The sequence below is a fragment of the Melanaphis sacchari genome, unplaced genomic scaffold, assembly GCF_002803265.2.
Source record: "Melanaphis sacchari strain LSU unplaced genomic scaffold, SCAv2.0 Contig32_pilon_pilon, whole genome shotgun sequence".
NCBI classification, from domain to species: Eukaryota; Metazoa; Arthropoda; class Insecta; order Hemiptera; family Aphididae; genus Melanaphis; species Melanaphis sacchari.
Window position 1 is genome coordinate 3,720,874 of NW_020271199.1, and position 22,410 is coordinate 3,743,283.

Here is a 22,410-nt window from a genome sequence, read left to right on the forward strand (position 1 = left end):
TTAGACTAAATCAAAGATAAAAAATATTCAAATATTTATTTTGTATAACATTAGATATGAATATAAATAATTTATCAAAAAATAATATCATTCAATTGATTGACACACAATATTTCAACTGAAGACAAAAATATTAGTTATTATTAGAACTAAACATTTTATTTAATTGTTTATTCGTGTTTATAATTTCCATAACATTTTACTATTCAAATAGTGGATGTTAATTTTATCACTGATTTAATTTATTAATTTTCCCTAAGTCATGTTTTAACAGTCAATTTAAACAATTTAAACAATTATGGTAAATGTTCCATCAGAAAATTTAAATAAAATTAAAAACCACATACAAATTTTTCAATACTGAAATACCAATTTAATCGAATATTTTAAAAATATTTATCGGACGATTATTTTATTATATATAGCTTATGTCTATTGATTTATTATAATTTATAATAAATTTTATATTAATAAATTTATATCCATAGGTATATTTGTTGTTAAATGATACCGTAAGTACAATTTACCGTTAACTGGTTTATAGGCATATAACTTTTACTACCAAAACATAATTAAATTTGGTTTTGATTTCACTTTTACAATATACAAGTACATTCACATGAAGAAAGTATTTGTAGTTTTAGGAGTTTGAAATCGAATATATTTTGAGGGTATTTTAAAAAAATTATATTTAGATACACTAAAATAATGGGAATTCATTTTTTTTGATTATCTAATTTATTAGTATTTTTGTAATTTATTGTTAATATAAATTTAATTAATAATTTATGTATTGTGATATAACTTAATTATAAAAATAAATATATTTCTATTATATATTTACTATAAATATATAATAATATTTTATATCCTTATAAGATGTAGCACATTTTAGCCAGTGCTCATTCTATTTATATTCATAACTAGTATCTATGGTAAGTTAAAATGTTCCAGAGAAACCCAATTTATATTTTAGATTAATTACACATATAACGTAATTTTTTCTTATAATTTGTTTAAATTAAATATATAATATTTTTTATATAATAATAACAGTATATAATGACCAATTTTTTTTTGTTTGTGTTCCTGAAATAAAACAATTTTCATTAGAATATTATTGATACTATTAATACTATGTTACATTTTTCATATTAAATGTCTTAATTATTTTAAGGTAATAAGGCATTTTTACGAACAATATAAAATATTGAATTTAAAACTGGTTCAGGTAAAAATCTATTCGATGTATTTGGCTGGGTATTTGTATCAAAGTAATCATTATTGTGATAATATATTTTGAGGTTTCTCTGAAGCGCTGTAAATATAGTAATTTTATTTATAAATATAATTTATGTGAACAAATTTATGAAAGTAAATTTTGTAATTTAATGTGTATAGATATAAGTCTTACAAGATTAGTGACCAAATTTATAAGAAATATATTTATTTTATAACATAAAAGTGACTATATAATATATAAACTCAATTGTAAAAATAAGTGGTTTTATTTTTTAAATAAAGTTTTTATACAATAGTTTTGTTATGATTATAATATAAAATTATAATACACGCTTAAACCAAGTAATTTAAAATATTATCACCTTAAAAGAAGTTTTATAATCAGTCAGCCACATATGTTGTAGTCTGTAGTTTATACTTAATCAATAAAATCACTGGGTGTGGAAATGATGATATAAATTACAAAATACACATTAAACGCTATAATATAATAATTGTTATAGGCAAGTAAAAAACTGAGCGTTTTGTAAAATGCTTGAACAAAGTATTTTTCAAAAATAAAAATTTCACAAGCTATCATCTAATTTTTATTGGCACCACTCAATTTATTAAAAACAATTGTTATCATAGAAACTTTATATTTTCATACATGCATAGTTATTATAACTAAAACTAAAAATAAAAAATACGATAATTTAATTTTTAAGCCAGATTGTCAAAATTAAAAAAAGAATAAAACATTTTTATTTCATTTACACAAATATTAATGTGAATATTTATGTACACATGTCAGTTATTACACCTACTCAGCATTCCAATTTCAAATTAAAATACTTTAGTTTTTTTCGAGAACTGGAACCAGATCAAAAAGAATCGATTCTCAAACTAGAATTAACTAGAATTATGGTAACCAAAACTCATCATATAAATATTTTAAAACAGTCGTAACTAAAATTGGAACTTAAATTTTTATAAAAAATATTCCATTTTAAAATTATTATTAATTTTGATTTTATGTGATCGTTTTTTCTAGTATAATAAAAAATGCTTTAATAAACTACTTTTCTAGCATTTTTAAAAACTTGGGATAAAGTTTGTTAACATTAACATCACGTAAGTAAAATTTGAATAAACCGTAGTGTTTTCTAATTGGAGGTAACATTGTATCTTTAAACCTATCTATTGGTTTGTGAAGATATATGATTTTGAATGTATTTTAAAACTTACATGACTATGCCATTGGATATACTAAATCTTAAACTAAAGACGTGGTCATATCAGACTGTTTTCATCATATTTAAATAGATCTATTTTATATTTTATAATAATTTGATGTTAATGAACAATTTACAATACTTAATCTATAATATAGTTGTAGACTTATGTAGCACTGCAACAGTAGAATAAAGACATAAACTAATCAGTTAAGAATGACGAAGGGAAAATTTTCAGAAAAAAAACAATAAATAATAGATAATTACATAATAATATATACTCAACTGTCGTCATATTGATACACATCCTATAATAAAAACGTCTTTAAGTCGATATTTATTATTTTAACTAAGAAACCCCTAAGTGGCTAAATGAGATTTAGTTAAGCCAATTATAAATTATAAATAATAAATATTAATACACTATATAATAAGTATTTTATACACTAATGGCAGACATGAGTTATTGAGTTAATAATGTTGACGACACTTAAAACTATTTTTAGAAGATTTGAGTAATGACAGGAACCTTGGATTTTGGATATTCTTGGTTACAAAATAGTTACAGCATTTTATAAAAAATTCTATTCAAAAAAGTCAGTTTAAAAGGAATCAAGTAACATTACCCTAGTACCTGGTATTAAAAATTGGAACTCTTAATTCCCTTATATAAGTTACTAAAATAGTTATCGTGATTACATTCGTAGCAAAATTATATATTAATTTTAAATTAAAGATTGTAACTAATAATTTTCAATAAAATAAATCAGCGCTTAAATTTTTCTGCGATTAAATACTGTGTAGCATTAAAATTTGATAACAAGATATTACTTCAATATAACGATACCGAGTTTGACAAATTACTTGACAACCACACGTACTGTGTAAAATGTTAAATCGGTCTGTTCTAACTATGACGCCGTTTTTATATCACTATATACTATAATCATACACATGTGTTTAATGTATATCAACCTCTATGAGCAGTCGGCGTATCATAATCCTTTGAAAACAGACAGCACATTTCGTTTTTGATACTTTAATAAAATTAAATATTAGTAGAGGTAACAGAAATTTGACATGATTCAATTAAAAAAATTGTATTATAATTGCATATAATTACATATTTCAAAGATTTTTGCATGTTTGATATCAATATATATTATACATAATTGTACGTAGACCACGATTTGGTTTTGTAAGTACCTTCATGTTTTTTTTTTCATATTTATGATTAAAAAAGGATAAACTACATTTTTACTACTTAAATATATGTTTAAAAATTACAAATAAAATAATTAATATACTGTTGCAAATACTTAAGCGTTTAAATTAAAAAAATATATATGATTATTAATTTAAATTAGAAATCAAAAATATTAAGTTTTGTTAATAAATTAAAAAGCTGGACAAGTAGGTAGCTGCTCTGCTATATAATAATAGTCGATTGTACATAATCAGCTTGTATGAATATTATTAGCTCTATGTGATTGTAGAGTTATACATTATTATAGGATCGTCGTCGTTGCTTGTTAATAGTTATATTAGAGTTTTTATAAATTATAATTCACCAATAATAAAGAAATAGGATATGTACGTATGTATATATGTATGTATGTATGTATGTATGTATGTATGTATGTATGTACGTATGTATGTATGTATGTATGTATGTATGTATGTACATAGTTTTTTAAGTCTAGGAAACACTTATAATAAAAATCAAGGTTTTTGTTAAATCATGTGCTAGTTGGCCAAAACGGTTAAGGTAAACAGCGCTTATGTATAATTATGAATATTATCTCTAAAATATTAAAAACACTCGTCAATGTAGTTCTTTAATATAAAAAATATTTCTATAAAAATATAGTTAGTATTAATAGTAGGGTACTTGTACTTAAAAAGTCTTACCTACAGCAGTGACGTACCCCAAAACGTGATTGTCAAATGTTTTAGTCACAATATAACAACTATAATAGTATAATACGTAAGAAACTATATTTTTTACTTACTTGGTGTAGTGAATAAAAAAGCAACAGTAAATTGAGTGTGTTTCAATCAGTACAAAAGCACCTTTTCGTGCATATGTTATACGCGTTTCAGCCTTTCCGTTAAACATAAAGGACTAGCTGATACTTTATAATATATAATACCTATGGGCCTATCATTGGTGATGTTTAAAGTTAACATCTATTTCAACTGGAAATCAATTTAAATTTTTTTAAAGAACTCTGTCTTACATTAATTTTACCTTATATAATATTACAGATGCACAGATTAAAAAAAAATAGAAATGTCGAATATTTTTTGAAAACATATCATAATAATTACCTAATGAGTACATTGAGGAAGAATTATTAATTATCATTATTTTTTATTTTACATACAAACCTTATATAACCATCAAGAAATGGTATTGGTAACTAGTATATTTTTTTTTCATGTTGATAAAATTATTGATCCCGAAGAAAATTTTAAGAGAATTTTACTATTGAAAAATAAATGTTGATTTGCTTCACAAATCATTGCTTTTAGTATTGAAAGTTCAAAAAAAAAAAAAAAAAACAGTAATTAAACTGTAGCACGATTTGTAAGCGACAGCTTAAATAATATTATAGCCTGAAGGGAATAATGTTAACCACGTTTTGTTGATGTTATCTGACGCCGATTAAACTGCAAAAATTTAAAGTCACTTTAATACTTAATACAATAATTGTAATAAGAATTATTCTTGTGTATGCTTTTTTAATCCAAATCCATCGAATTCTTGGTATAAACGAAAGCTGTAGCCATTTTCCTCCAAAGTGGGATATCATACTCCTCCACTGTTCATTATTTTCAAAAAAAAAAAACCAAATTTTAACCATTATGTACACTTATTAATTTAAATAAATACCTATTACTTATCATTTTCTGGCTAAGAATATTGTTTGATATTATTCAATTATTGTTAAGTATTGGTAAACATCAAATACAAAATGAATTAAAATTAAATAAAGTAGTGAAATATTATTTTATAATAATATTTTCAACTATAATATCAAATTATTGTTATTTTTTTAATTAGGTTCCTATGTATTATATAGAGTGCTATACTGCCTATACTCTTATATAGATACTAGGTACCTATATGAATACAAATTAACTAATTTGTATAATAATTTCATTCATAAAATATTTATAACAAATAATTTTAGCATTTAAAAACTAATATAATATTTAGTGGAAAATAGATATGATTCTAGTTCAAAAATAAGTGGTGAAAAATTGAATGTACCTTTTTTTAAGAAGAAAAATGGTCTTGTCTGAATGAAAAATATTACAATATTAACAATAGAGTCCATGATTGGGAAACAAAAAATATATTAACTGAAGCATATAGTTATCTTGAGTACAATTTAACATTAACTGTAAAACGTACATGGACATCTGTAAGCAACTACATGATATCGTTCATATTTTTTTTTCAGATAAAAATAATAATATATTAACATGAAACATTTATTATAGGCCGGGAATTTTAGATTTTATTTGTACCATTGAATTTTGATAGTAATAATTACAAATTTAACATTTTATTAAATACTTACTTGTTGTTTTGTACTACACTTTGTTTTAAATGAAATTACCTATATGAGAGAAATAAAAAAATTGTTGATCAATGATGAGACAATAATATATAATATTTTATATGCTATTTAAAATGTTTGATTATGTATACCACTATTTATAATGAAGGGATTATTAAAAACCTCCTAATACAATAAATTTAATCATTATTTATTCTCTACGAAATAAAAATAATAACTACTTACGCCTTTAGTATATATTTTGTTTACTATTAGGTAAAAATTCAATAATGTATGAATCGATTAATCATTTTAGAATGTCAAAAACTTAATTTATGTTTTAAAATTATGTAACTAATTTTGTAAAGAAAATTCACGTTGCGGTGTATAAAGTTTGACCATCATTCATCAATTTCATTTGAGACAACTAGACAAGCGTGCTTTAGAAAAATTGAATCAATGGATCTAGTTACCTATAAAATAACTACAAAAATAAAAATTATGAAATTGGAAAATATTAAAAATATAAATATTTTAGGCTTTCGTTTTTAAACCTGCCAGATGTCAATGATATACTCATACACAATTTTGCTAATAAAAGAAATTAAACTTAATTATTACACAAAAGCCTATATGTATTTGTTATGAACAAGTAAAAACTGAATCAAATATTTAAATATTTATTATACTTAAACTCAATATATCCCATTAATAATTATTTTATTTTATTTTAAGAAACAGTATTAAACATAATTTCAATCAAATTTTTCAAAATATAAAAAAAAATATTTTAAACATAATTATAGAATATTTTGTTACAGTTCTAAGTCAGTACAAATATTTTTCAAAAATTTTACAGAACACAATTAATATATTTAAACGTGAACTAATTTACTTATTTATTTGTCATTACTCATTAACATACTTATTACTTATACTTATTCATATTTATATTTAACTTACTTAACCATATTTTACATATATAATCATAGTTATTTATATTTATATTTATAACTCCAATTTATTTATATAGGTATTTATTCTTTTACTTATTTATGTATTTAATATTTTATATATATATTGCTTAGTATTACAAGTTAGGATTTAATAGCCGATTTCATATGCAAAATAAAATAAATAACGTAGACTCATATGTAGACTTATGTAGACTTTAAAATAATTTTCATTCTAAAAGGTTTTATTGAGACTTAAATATAATATAAAAGTCACCTACATAGGTGCGTGTATTTGAATAAAACTAGGTTATGCGAACGAACCAGCCAGTTAGGCGTTGAAATTTAATAATTCGACCGATCGATATTCGGTTTAATTGAGTTCGTGAACGAGAAGTGTTGAATTTACGTGTTACGGCGCGCGGTGTAAAATGATTACACATTACGGCATAATATTGAATCAAGACGAGCGACCTCAGCCATTTCCGATAACGCGTATAGCAATATTGTTAACAATCATTAAAATCCACCGTTATAATTGTTAACTAGGAACTGTTTATTAAAATAATAAAATAATTGTCTATTAATTGAAGTATTGCTCTTCGCCCGATTGTGTGTACGTAGTCTGTAGCAATTATCAGAAAAATTCACAAATATTGGGAATATTTTGATCTCACGTATAGCTCATCTACATCATATTGTAGGTACCTACAATAATAATAAATTATAGAATCATATTATTATGATCTCTGGTGTTCGGTATGATAGTAGATACGAGTGTACGACGGTGTACGTTTAATTTTTTTCCATTCTGTCGTGCAATGATAATAACTCAAATAAGTATTAACATAATATTTTTATATAGATAAGTAGGTACGGTAAAATCAAACAGTCCGACCGAATGGCGGCGATGGTGGTTGGGGTGTCGGCCGCGGTGGCGGGGAGCGGGTTGAGCGCAATGCGATCCGTCGACGTTTCCTCGCGAATCCTCCACATAGCGTCGGTGTCGGTAGCGGTGACGGCGGAGGAGGACCAGAGGAGGTCACGAGCTCACGGCGCGTCTGGATGGCGGCAATAGGTTTTTGTCGCCACGCCGCCGAAAAGACCGCGACAATATTAAAATTATTATTTATTTATGTGTACGGCGACCGTTTGCGTATTTAAACGTTACGCGAATGGAAAACTGGCAGAAAATTTTTACCAGGAATAATAATAATAATAACGAAGAGAATAAAACGAAATACGAATAAAAGTCGTGCCAAAGGTATATTAAATTATAGTGATATAATTCAACGCATATATGTAATACATTATATACTTATATACATTATATCATATATATATATATATATGTCTGTGTGCGTGTATATATATGTATATATGTTTAACTGTATTGGCGAGTAGACGAAGTAGGTAATACGAAATAATAATAATATAAGAAGGAAAAAAAAAAACGCCAACCGACTCCGCTCGGATCGTTTCGGTCGCAATCGCCGCCGCCGCAAGTTTCGCACGCAACAGTATACAATAATAATATTATTATTATCATCGCCGCCGCTGAAGCGGTCGTTACGTCGAGCGCTGCGCACACGTCTACGGCGGAATTTCACAATAATAATAATAATAATAACACACAAACACCGACGGCACGGACGATTACCCCCACCGCCCGCATCCGTAGTGGTTGTGTTGTACGCAGCTACGACGTTCTCGCCACCACCGCCGCGATTCCGTCTGTGACCACTGGCCCGTTCGCTGATAACTCGCGTAGATAATATTATTATTATTATTATTATTACTATTTTTTTTTTTTTTTTAAACATCCGACAACGTACAGTATCGTACATTATAATATTAACGCATATATACTTTTACTATTATCATTATTGTTGTTGAAATAATAAATACCATCTGTGTACATTACCACAATAATATATACGCGCACAGTGAACTCGCGCGCACGCACGCACGTACGCACGGTCCTCCATCGACGGCGATATTGTGAAATATCTCGTACAGTGTTAATTAGTCGACATTACGCTATACGCGTCGCGTACTTCGGTGGCGAGGAAGCGTCGAGACGGCAACGCGTCCGTTAACGATAACGTACGTGTATTTACGCGCGCATGTAGTCGCCACGGCGTCGGACGATCGGCGTACCGCGTAACACTATTATAAATCGATAAAGTGTCGTGTATTTGGGTTTCTGTGTTCTCTTGTCGGCGGTTTTCGTGCGGTCTTCTGCATTTTTATTTTTTTCGCTCTCGTCGATATCGTCTCATCACGACGCGGCCCGGTGACAGTAATATGCGATTGTTATTGTACTGCGCCCACGGCGTTCAGCGTTCGGGAAACGGTTGTCGACGAAATGCGTAAACGACGGACCCGGCGCGAACGAGGAGACGAAGACGACGACGACGAGGAGGAGGAAGAAGAAGAAGGTAAAGACGACGAACACCGCTGTCGCCGCCAAGAATACGTATGACGACGGTCTCATTGTCGACGACGTGTGTAGTTGTCTGTTTGCTTGGCCAGACGTTTCTGTCGCTGTCTGTCCCGCGAGCAGGTCGTCGTTAGAGCACCGTAGTTAACCACTCTATCGAAACCTTTAGAAAACCACCCACTTCAACAACTGCTCCACGAGCCACTGACGATACTTCTCCGACACTACAGCTATTTATTTCTGTACGAGTACATACGATTAATTATTGCCAAGAAACATCGCTTAAAAAAGGTCAGTATCCATAACAATATTGTAGCCTTGTTTTATCCTCTCACATATTTGTCTTTGCTGCGTACTGTGAACAATATTGTTTTTCTTAAGAAGTCCGGTTTTCTAATGGTGTTTTATTGTGGACATGGTAGTTTTCATAATCTCGTTGTAGTCTGATTAACTTCAGTGTTGGCTATGGTGTATGTTGTATTCAAATTAGATTTATTTGATTTTGAATCCTCAATGTTTTTTAAAATTGATACCTACCTTACTTAATCAATTTTTTATTATTCGTGTCAGTATTTAATAAATTTAATCGAATTATTAGCCTTTTTATTGTTTCTTTTTTATTGATACATGTATTATCCTGCTATAAAAAAAATGCTGTAATATGAAAAAAGTAAACAATAGATATACTCTTTTTCATGTAATATACAAATTTTTCCCCATTTTATTAATAACAGGTTATTTATATTGAAAGTTGCCATTATAAGCAAATAAGATTGCCTCAATTGGAATTAAGTACCTATATAATTAATGTTCAACAAAAATGCTGTAATCATCATTTGCTAAGAAAAATACCATAATATGTTAAATTTTCAATTCAGTGTACATTTATTTAATAATTACTTATAATCTTATTGCTTAGGAAACTGGTTATCGTTTAACTGTAGCTATAATGCTTCTTATATATTTAGTTAAGTCATCGATAATGTTTTGTTGTAAAAATACAAAGTTTCAGTTAAAAATATTACCTATTTTTGCTAATTTGGAAAAAAAACAAAATTACCTAAAATGTTTTTGTTAAGTGAACTGTTTTAAATAATTAATAATTTTTTTATTATAATACCATAAATATTAAAATTAGAATATCTTGATGAACAAGTAGTTAAAAATATAAAGTGCAGATTTCATTGAATTTATAAGATATTATATCTGTAAATATAGGGCTACTAAATCTATGAAAATTAATTTTTTCTCAAAATGGCATTGAGGAATTTACGTCATCCTTTCTTAGCTGAGTAGTTTAATATATTTGCTTATATAACCCGTCCTGTTCATCTTAGCACTCGCCAACTGTTACAATTTCAAAAGAAACCAATAGTTCTTAAACCATATTATGTTGAAAAAATATAGTTTTTGAACCTCTGTTTTTTTTTTTTAACTGTTATGGTTGTTGAGTGCTAAGATGATCTGACCGAGTTGTATTAATTACATATTTTGTGGAGTAACTATGTTCAAAAGATTACATTCATTTTATACTTTAAATGTTGTGATCGAGTTGTTATTTTAATTAAAAACGAAGGCTAAAGTAATAATTTTAAATTTCAGTCAAGTACTTAATTGAATATTAATATACCAAGAATCAGAACTAAGAAATAACTAAATAATACATTTTTTTTTTCTAAAATTATTTCAAAAACTTAAATCAATGAATCTTAAATTATTATAAGAAAGCTTTTAGTTCTATATCTATAAACCTAAAAAACAATTATAATAACGTATATATATATATATATACTATATAGATTAGTTCTCTGAAGGAATGCTTAGTGTTGCATTGATAATTTACAAAAGCTAAACATTTTTTTGAAATAATTTATCATCTGTTTATCTATTTAAAATTCATTCAAAAATATAATTTTTTAATCTATCCATTTACATCAATATTATCAATATCAAATCCATTTACTATTCAAAAATATTCTTAATAGATTGTCGAGATAATAAATGAATTAAAATGATAATTGTGAGATTATTATTATTATTTATTACTAACATCATAAACATCATATTGATATGATGAAAATGATGATATCTACTCAATATTTAGGTAAACCTTATATATTTTGATGTTATTTTCAATGTTGGTTAATCTATAGTTACAACGATTTATATTTTCTGAAATATTTTAATGCCGTTTTATTTATAAATATTGAATGTGTTGACATAATATATAAGTTTATTTCTCTAACTCAATTAATTATTATCATGTTTACTTTCTTTTTAATTGGCGCAAAACTAGGTTTGTGTGATTTGGTAAATAAGTTATAAGTTTATGACAATGACTTAATATAACTTAATAACTTCACCAACAAATCCTACAAATTTCAAAGTTCTTAGTTTTATATACCATAGTGTGATTAATTACGCAACAATTGACAATAGATTCTAGAAAGAAAAAAAAATTACAATTTCTATGTATTTTTAATGTTAAAAAATGTCAAACAAACAAATAACATTTAAAAATATTAAAATGATATAATGTTTAAATATCTAAAAACTTAAAAATTATATGTTTTTTTTAAATTTAAGCCCCTTTTTAAAATTATAGATACTATTCTGAGCGAGGTAATCTATCAGCTCTATGTATATTACTAAGTATATTTAATGATATATATTTATTTTATTATTATTATTATTTTTTTTTTTTATTGCAATTGAGTATAATAATTTATTTTACTATTAATAATACAGTAGGTTGAATTAATTTTTATTGAAAATATTGAATATATAAAATATAATAATATACATTAAAGGTAAATTGCTCGTATGAATAATGTTTTTGAACTATTACAAAATAACTAATTCTTTGTTTAAATACATAATTTTGTCCAAATTAAAACTTAAAATGTCTACAACAACAAAAATTATGCATATTTATTTTCTAGATTTTTTGATTTCAATATGAACTATGTACTATTCATAAGGAACTTAGTATTAAATTTATAAACCATAACTAAAAATAATAAAGTTTATAAATATTTTACTTATTCACAAGAACAACTTATGTAGAGTCTTGTATTCAATTTTTAAGCTTTTAACCGATCAAAATAATTTTATTGACAATTATTTGAAAATTTGATTGATAATATTTCAAAAATATGTTTGTCAAAATATTATAATTTTGATTAAAAAATAAGTAAAATTCAAAAAATCCAAAAATAATTCTTAAATTTAAAAGTCACCATGTATGCAAAATTAATTTTTAATTTTAGTTCTTTGAATCATTAAAGTCATTTTAAGCATACTCTGCTATTTTTTAAGCATCATAAGAAATTTGTATTTGTTATAAAATTCCAACCTTAATATATATTAATACTTTATTTTACATTTATTGTTCTAATCACTTAAAAATTAAATATCAATACTTAATTTATTATATGATAATCAATGTCATGATATTTTATATTGCATGTATAATACTAATAGATGTATAAATACAATCAATATTATTGCTGCAGTTAAAAATTAGATTTTAGTATTTTTAATATTTCAATTTAAGGTCAATTTAAACTCAGGAAATAATATTTATCTGTTTTAAAAAATTTGAATGGCTTATTGTGACTGTCACTAAGTCTTTCTTTTATTCTTGTATATTGATCAGTTCATATCAAATAAAATATTCCAATATACATACTATTTATCTTAACTAAATTAAGTTAAATCAAAAAAACCTTTAATTATTTATGATATAATATGTATGGTTTATTTCAAAATCATTAATACCAGTAATAACTAAAAATATTAAACATATTAAAGGTTATAACTTAAAATAACTTAATATTTTTTAACAATTTAATGATATAAAATTATTGCATTTATATTAATTTTTTTATCTTATATTATCTTTTAATCACTGTTTATTTGTGGAACTTTTGGTTTATGATGCTGTTTTTAACTAAAAATATATAGGGAAAAAGAAGTAAAACAAAACATTATAGTTTTATTTATTATTTTTTAAAATAACAAGTTTTTACTGTTACCTATTTATGTTATCATATATTTTAGTATCCATATAAATTTAACAAAAATAATTTGTATTGATTGAAATAATAATATATTTATGGTTTTTTTTTTTTTTTAGGTATATATCATATTATGAAATGAATAAAATGGAGGACAGAAAAAGGACAATTCTTTCTTCCGGCAATTCTAATACATCATTAACTCCTGTTAAACTTCAAAAACTTAAAGGTATGAAATAAAAAATAGAAGTCTATTTTAAGGATTAAAGTATTTTTATGAATACTGTTCAATTATTTAATTGTTTATTATTTTTCTGAAATTCTGATATTTAATATAGTAAGTTGTATTTAGTATGATACTAACAATTTTTAAATAATTTTTTTTAGAAAATGATAAGATAACTAATGAAAATGATAATATTTGGAGCATTTCAAAAGTAACTAGAGGAGCTAATGCAAAGAGTTCAGGTTCAAAAACAGTAATGAAACATGCTTTACGGCAACAAGCTAAACGGAGACGCAAAAACACTACTATTGCAGCTGGAAATGTTGCTCCTGTTCCAAGAATTATACTTCCCTCCAATCAGATAAACAGTAAATATAATATAATAATTTAATTCATACTTATACTTTTTATAAGTCAGACTAAGTATTAAATATTTTATATAATATAATGTCAAAACTAATTAGTTTGTTCACTTATCTTATTTGACAGTAGTATCACTCCTTGTATCTCAATATTTTTTCAATTTTCCTAGTTAAACTATTTATGAATTTTCTTTATCATAAAAATATTTTGTTAATTAGGCCTGAATGTGAATATAGTCTAGTGGTGCTATAAAAATGATATATTTTTAAATAAATATCTGTAAAGTTAATTTAAAGATATATTATAATCTAAGTTAATTTTCATTATGTGAAAAAAAAATCAGTAGGGTATTTAAAGAAAGCATAAATGTTTATTTATTAACTTAATGGCTTTTATAAGTCCAGAGCTACCACAAGCAGTTCTCTTTAGCTTTTCTTATTGAATACCAATTTAACTTACAGATTTCTATTCACTGTCCAAATGTTTTCCATATTTTCTCGTATTTAAGTATTTATCTAGTGGTTTTTTTTTTCTTGTATATGGTTTAAATTAGTAATTTTTTTAGTACATCATCTTCGGTTTTCCATATGTGTCCTAATCATTTAATTTTATTGATTCTTAAGTATGATAATATATTCGATTTTTTTATATAGAACTTGTTATTTTTACTACTATCAAATGTTATAAAGGATATGTTAACTATTCTTATGTTTATAAAGGCTACTGTTAATCATGATTAAGAGGAACAGAATGGGTCACTATCTTACACAAACATAAAATTTAATTTGACATATTCAATTCTTATTACAACTTATTAATATTTAATATTAGAGAAAAATAACTTATTATAAATTTTACATTAGAGAATATTAACAGCTACAGCAAATAAATTATTTTGATATAAGAATATAGTACTTAGATTTGATATATAACATGTATTTTAAGACAAAGATATCACTTACGCCTTCAAATAAAAAAATAAAAAAACAATGCTTTATTCTGACAAATCTAATTACTGCACAACTAACAATATATCATTATTGCTGATATATAACAATTATAATATTAATTCTGTATTCCATTTCTGTTTCGCGTAAAATTCAATCAGATACTAAATTTTGATAAAACTTTTGCTTATCTGTACTTTTGGAACATTCTTCAACCATTTTTTTAAATTAAGTTAGATTATTGATATGCAATTGTACAATTGCTATCTTGTATCTTTTAATCTCTAAACTTTCTCTTTAATTCAGGGTATTATATATTAATTTAATATGACATATGTATCAATTATTTATCTCAGTACTTAAACTTTTCAGAAGTAAATACTACACTAACGTCAAAGATTTCAGATTATAAAATATTATTAACATTTTATTGATTATTTTCTGTTATATTTTACATTTGGTTAGAATAACTGAACGGAATGTCGTGTATACGTCAATAATGAGAATATAATTATTGTTTACCTTGAAAATTAATATGCTAATTGTATAATTATAGATAACACTTATCAACTTTATTTAAGAATCACTCTTATTTATTTCCTTGCTTTAGTGTTTCATCTTCTTTCCATCTGTTTCCATCCAAAGCTACTTCATTAACATTGTCTGTCCCTATTTGTCTTAGTTTCTTCTTGTTTTTTTTAAACCAACTTAGTCTTTTGTGTCATATTTCTTATATTACATTTGATTTCTGAATCATTTCTGTAATTACTCGTTAGACCTAATTTTGCATGCTTAATCTTTGTTTCTTTTTTATCTGTAAATCCTTCTGAATAATTTTCTCTCCACGATAGCTAGCCTGTTTTTAGTTAATTATTTTTATTCAAGTAAAGTCTAGATCTGCGAGAGTTTGTACATTGGTTAATTATAATGAAAGCTATGTAAAAATAAAAATATTGGAATGAAGAAGGAGGCATCCAGTAGTACTATCCAACAGGTTTATTGTAAAATCTAAGGTAGATTTCTAAGCCAGAATTTTTCAAGACGCCTTTTCAGGTTGTTGAGAATAGTTTAAGAGAAAAAAAATTTGATTAAAAAGTTTTGTTGATTTTGAGGTTTTTAATGGAATAAAAACAGTGACTTTTTCTAGTTAGTTAATGAAAGTTTGTATATTAAGGTATTTGTAAAGAATATTGTTTGTGTTACATGTGCCATGGAACTGAAACTATTTGGTAAAGACAAATGAACTTAAGCTTGGAGCAATCTGAGATTTGAGGATTTGATTGAGCTCTAAACTTAAATATTATATGTTTTATTTAATTAAAACACAACTTTTGTATATAATTACATCCAAATAAATCATTAAGGTTTTTTTTTTATAAAGATTAGAAATTAAATGTTCTTATTTTAATAATTAGTTGCTTTTTAATAAAAAAATACCAAAATTATATGCATATCTGATTATATATATTACTATAATAAAATTTATTTCATTTAATTGTCATACATTTCATGAAGTAAACTATAAATACTATAAAATATGGACCATATCAATTTCTCTTTGGTAATTACAATTATTATCTCAGGGATTTTTTGCTATGCTCGAGTTAATTGTTCTATAAATTCATTTTTAAGGCTATGTTATCAGATATCTGCTCAATAAATGTATTACAATTTTGATTTTTCAGAGTCTTAATCTTAGACAGTGATAATATTCTAAGCCACATGCATATCTATTTAATGAAAATATTATATTTTTATGGTAAAAAAATAAAATAATATTATTGAATATATTAATATTTATAAAATACACAGATATACATACATAAGATTGTCTAGCTCTCTAAAATTATCTATGTAGGTACTCAGTCATAATCTGTATTATGACGTGTAATTATATGCTTTGTTGTCACAGCTGGTAGCGTCTACGCCATAGTATGCATAAATATATGAAATTATAAATGAGTTTGAACTAAGATTGTTGTTTGTTATCAAAGTAGTAGGGAAAAATATTGCTGTCCATACATGTAATAGTAAGAATCTTCTATTTATAGGTCAAAATACACTAGAAATACTATCTTTTTTCCAGTACTCAATCACTTTGTTGAAAAAGATATCTTATTAAGTCAAATTTTACCGTATAAATCTTATATTTGTAATCTTTAAATTATTATTGTCTATAAGACAGATTATTTTTAATAAATTTACTTGTGTTTTTACAGCTATTGAAGACGAATCTAGAGTACCTACAATGATAGAAGTTTTATCATCTATTCCTGGATTTAGTTTGGTAAAACCACGTAAACGTCCTGGATCTAAACGATTGTCAGCTGCTGCTCAATTGCAACAAGCAAAGGCTGAAGGTTGTGTTGATTTAGAAACACCAGATTCTGTTCTTGCACAAGTCAATTTAAGATCACTTTTGAATAAACAAACTTTTTCAATGCTCCCTCGTCTTTATCAACATAAACTTATTCAATTGTTACCACATGTTGATCGAGAAAGTTTAAATGATACTCAATCTGATTTTAGGTTTGTCTACTTAAGTTAAATATTTCTAATAACTGAATAGATTTAAAATAAAATATTTTTATTTTATAGGCCATTATTAAACTCATCTGTTTTAAATAATGAGTTCTTTGCTCAAGCTTGTCTTGAATGGACTGATAGATTATCAGAAGGAGAATTTACACCTGAAAATCAACAAAAAATGAAAATGGACATTGATCGTGAAAAAAGCAAACTAGATCCATTCAAAGTAAATCATTAAATAATAATAATTAAAAGTATATTATGAATGTTATTGTTAGTGTGAAGGTTCTATTTTATCAAATTATCTTCATTGTGTATATGCAATGTAATGAGAGTAAAAGACAATAACTATTCATTAAATAAATAGCTAACAGAAAATGGTTTTTATTGCTTACCTATTTCAAGAAAATTAAGTGTCTTTAGAATATCTAGGAATATTTTGTAAATTATGAGAAAAGTATGCCAATTTATTTTAATTTTCAATCATTATTAATTTTAATTTTGAGGTACCTATAGACCAGGAGTCAGCAATTAAATTCTATGGAGGTTTAGAAAATCAAAAAAAAATATTTCGAGGGCCAGTAAAAACTAAAAACTCAGATATTAGTTAATAATTGTTGTGTTATCGCAACTATTATTGTAAATAGCAATAAACGATAAACACCATCGTAATCTCTAACCACATCATAAAATAGATAAAAATATATATTATGTGCGGAAAACCAGCATTATTAAAAATAATAAATATTTTTCGTGGTCCAATTATTTTTCCTTCGTGGGCCGCCTATTGCCGACCACTGCTATAAGTATTTACCAAATTATAACTATTAACTAGCTTTCAGTGATTAACTATGCATCCAATGATAAATAAACAAAACAGAACATGATTTAATTTAAATATTAAAGCTTAATATTTTGTTAAAATTTATTATTTTTTGTTTAAAAACAATTTTTTCCATTTTTAAAAGTATAGAGAGTACAGAGAATATTTGCAAGTTATTTTCAAAAACTTATTGAGATGATATTTTGAAAAATATTCAATTATAAAATCATGCTCTTGAAATTATGTTACACTTAAACAGGATTATTATTATTATTATTATTTGTTTAATCTGTTCCACAAAATTTAATGGAGAATGTGTAACAATTTTATTTTATTGTATTTCTCTTATAGAAATCACTAGAACATTTACCATTCATATAAGTTATAAATTTAACAAATTTTTTTATCTTAGGAGAATTTAAAACTTTAAAATTCTGAGGTATTTAAAGCAGTAAGAATATATGTAAAGTTAAAATTATAGCTATATTGTATTAAATCAATAATATGATCTGTATTTTTTATAAATATATTGTCGATTAATTTTTTTACTATTTTTATGCACATTTTAATATATAATATTTGATTTATTAATTATGAACTAAAAATTATGAATTGAAAATATTTATGAAAAATGTATACTGTTTTAATTTTTGATTATGCAATATTAAAGTTAGATATATGATAACATAACATTATAATTAATTACATATAATTTACGAATTTAGAATTTACTTTATTAAAGTAGTAGGGTTTAATATAATTTTAGTTAATATGTTGTGTTTTTAATTTCAGCTTAAGTATTTTGAACCCATATGGGGTGAAAATAGACTTTCAAGTTCAAATGCTGCTGTTTCTGACTGGCGTAATCCTAAGCATAAAAAAACCGAAACTATCACTGTTCCAGTAAACACACCACCAGCTGTTACAGTTACCAAGGATGTAACAATAAATACGATTACAACAACAAAAGAGACAACAACAACAACAACGACAACAACTACAATTACAACAACAACAGCAACAACAACAATACCAACTACATGTTCATCATCTGATGACATTAAAAGTGAAGATAAAAATTTAGATTTACCATGGGATTCTGTTGATTCCACGACTGATTCTACCATAAAACCATTAGTAGAGGCTATGGTTTTACCAAAAGTAAATAGTCTATTTATTACATATATATCCTTTATAAATATTGATGATTTAGCATGATAATACTGATTTAAAAAGAATATTTTATTTTTTTATTTCAATGTTATGAAACTAAAACAAACTAAATTATGTCAATAATCACGGTATTTTATTTTCTGTATCTAAGATTGGCAATTAATTAATTTCAGAATATTATTTATTTGAAATAAAATGTTAAAATATGTAAAAAAAAAAAAAATGTAGACCTGTTTTTTAAATGATTTTGCATTAATAATTTAGATTTATGAAAATTTAAATTGTATAATTTTAATAATTTAATGAACCTTCATTTTTTTTTTCAATATAGGATGAAGACATTGAAATAGATATTCCACTGAAAGATGAATTTTTAAGTGATGTTGGTAAAATCGATGATGTTAATTTAGATGAAACATCAGTGATCAAAAACTGGTCTTCGTTAATGAATGATGATCTGGGCACATTAATTCCAGAATATGATAGTGTTTCTACTTCAAAAGAAAAAGAACAAAGTGAAAGTGAAGTCCAATTGGAGTTGGAAGGTATATTTTAATTTAAATTATTAAGTTTATAAATGTATAAACTGTTTTACGTGTGCAAATATATTTTCAGTCACTTTAACTCCAAAAATAGAGGATGTTAACTCGACGACTAATCAAATTCCATCAAACGAGCCAAATGATAGCAATATGAATGTGGATATGAATGTTATACAAGAACTTCCAAAACCTATTTCTCCACCTGTGGTAGTTCGATTGCCTAGTGTTATTCAACCTCTTGTTATTACTTCTTCTAACAGTTCACCATTACCCAGTACACCATCTCTATCAATATCTCCTTTACTTCAATCTCCTCTAGAGTCTAATATTCCTAATGATTTTTCATTTATCAACACAATATCTAATATATCATCTGCAGCTCCTTCAGATCGTCCAGTTCACCATACTTATGTGTCATCAATCAAATCACAAGTAAGATATATACATTTTTACATTACCATTTCATTGATGTATTAATTTTATTGTATCAGAAACTTTAATTACTTGTATTTTTAAGGTGAGCTCAAGTAGTTGTACAACAAGTAGAACTAATAGTAGATCAACATTAAAGCAACCACCTGGTGCTATTAATTTAGAAAGAAGTTACCAAATATGTCAAGCTGTTATACAGAATAGCCCTAATCGTAATCAACTTCGATGTCAACTAAAACCTCCACCTTCAGTATTAATTGGCAAGAGTTCTTTGTAAGTAAAACAATATTTTAATTATAAATATCAAATTATTGAGAATTGATTAAATAATCAATTAAATTTAATAATAGTATACGAAATGGACCAAAACCAGTAAGAAACATAAACATCACAAACAGTTCACAACCTCTGGTTGTTAGACATGTGTTTACATCTTCTCGTGGCATTCCAGTAACAATGTCTGTTGGACCACCATATGCATCTGATGTAAGTAATATACTTGTTAATTACCATATTGTTTTTAATAAATTGTTATTTAATGCTTCTCAATTCTGTTAAAATAATATTTCTGCATTCTAATTAAAACTCAAAAGATAATTACTCAGCTATAAAAAACGAATCATGTATATTTTGATAACTTTTTCTTCTATAATCATTTTTTGTTTTCAATAATATTTTAGATTTTATAATTAATTTGAAATGTAATATTATTTGTATCCTTCATTTTTAATTACAAAAAAAAAAAAGAACCTTTTTCAATATATTTTGTTAAGAAAATTATTCTATGAAATCAATGTTGTATTCATTATAATTTTATAGCAACAGCAACTAACCGAAAAACAAATGGGACAGTACCTGTTGGTTCAGAGGTCAGGTGGAATAACAGGCATACGCCGATCATCTAGTGCTCCTCCGACCAATAACAAAATAGCTCCAATATTAAATGGTGGAAGACCAGCAAGTGTAGGTATACAAGTATCTACCTATGGTCAGTCACAACAAACTACTAATGATTGCTCTTGTAGTCTTAATGCTATGGTAGTATGTAAAAAATGCGGGGCATTTTGTCATGACGATTGCATTGGTCCTTCTAAACTTTGTGTAACGTGTCTTATTCGATAATAAAGCTCAAAGTATGATACTAAAAATATTATGTTAAACTGTAACACAAACTAAATTTTATTCAGATATTTTTCGTAAATTTGTGAAATGTTTAGACTAAAATTTATTATTATTTTTTTCAACTGACTTATTGCCTATATTGACTTTGTTTAATTTTTATTTTTTTCCAATTTCCAGTCCTAATTATATTGTTATATATATGTATAAGTTGACTTTTTTGAAACTGAAGTATTGACAAACATTACGGATAAATACTAAATCATAACTTGTTTAATTGTTCACTTTCATTGACCATAAAAATTCCAATTACACAAAACCCATTAAAATTAAAATTACATATATTACATTACAATTACTTTAAACCTCATGTTTAATTAGTTTATTTAATCATAAATTTAAAATAAAATGTATATAGATTTTACTCCCACCCTAAAGATTACCATGTGTACTTATAAGGTAATTTTCAAACATCTGTTATGTATTTTTAAAGTTCTAAGTTTAAATATTATTGATAGTAGATAGTAACCATAAATACAAATCAAACAATTTCTCATTAATTATACAAACATTTTACATAACTGATCTTATTTTATTATTTATGATAAGAATTATAACTCATAAAAATATATTATAAAGTAAAAATAATAATAATAAACAAAGTTTAAAAAAAAAAGTTAAGTAATACATCATTAAGATAAAATTTTCTAGAAAGCTAGTTCTTATTAAACTAATTTAGTTCGGTTTTCTGTATGTAAATACCTAAAATATTAAATAAAAGTTGCCTTGTTTAAGTATAGCATATTAATTATTAAA

The 22,410-nt window shown here is 25.1% G+C and overlaps 1 protein-coding gene across 2 annotated transcripts; it reads left to right on the top strand.

Annotated features, from left to right (window-relative positions):
- Nucleotides 1-8,842: 8,842 nt before the first annotated feature.
- LOC112596597 (polycomb protein Asx) lies at nt 8,843-21,872 on the top strand. 2 transcript variants are annotated; one of them, XM_025342356.1, is made up of 11 exons: nt 8,843-9,712; nt 13,560-13,669; nt 13,828-14,034; nt 17,196-17,505; nt 17,575-17,731; nt 19,121-19,489; nt 19,833-20,046; nt 20,117-20,475; nt 20,561-20,748; nt 20,826-20,961; nt 21,295-21,597. In XM_025342356.1, the coding sequence occupies exons 2-11, from the start codon at nt 13,579-13,581 to the stop codon at nt 21,595-21,597; spliced, it is 2,334 nt and encodes a 777-aa protein (XP_025198141.1). In that variant the 5' UTR covers nt 8,843-9,712; nt 13,560-13,578. The 2 variants fall into 2 exon arrangements, with proteins under 2 accessions (XP_025198141.1, XP_025198142.1); XM_025342357.1 differs by lacking the exon at nt 8,843-9,712 and having other exon boundaries at nt 13,579-13,669; nt 21,295-21,872.
- Nucleotides 21,873-22,410: the final 538 nt, after the last annotated feature.

Coding starts and splice junctions, on each gene's coding strand:
- LOC112596597 (XM_025342356.1), top strand. CDS start 13,579: ATGAATAAAATGGAGGACAGAAAAAGGACAATTCTTTCTTCCGGCAAT. Junction 20,047..20,116: donor AGTCCAATTGGAGTTGGAAG/GTATATTTTAAT, acceptor ATATATTTTCAG/TCACTTTAACTCCAAAAATA. Junction 20,749..20,825: donor TTAATTGGCAAGAGTTCTTT/GTAAGTAAAACA, acceptor ATTTAATAATAG/TATACGAAATGGACCAAAAC.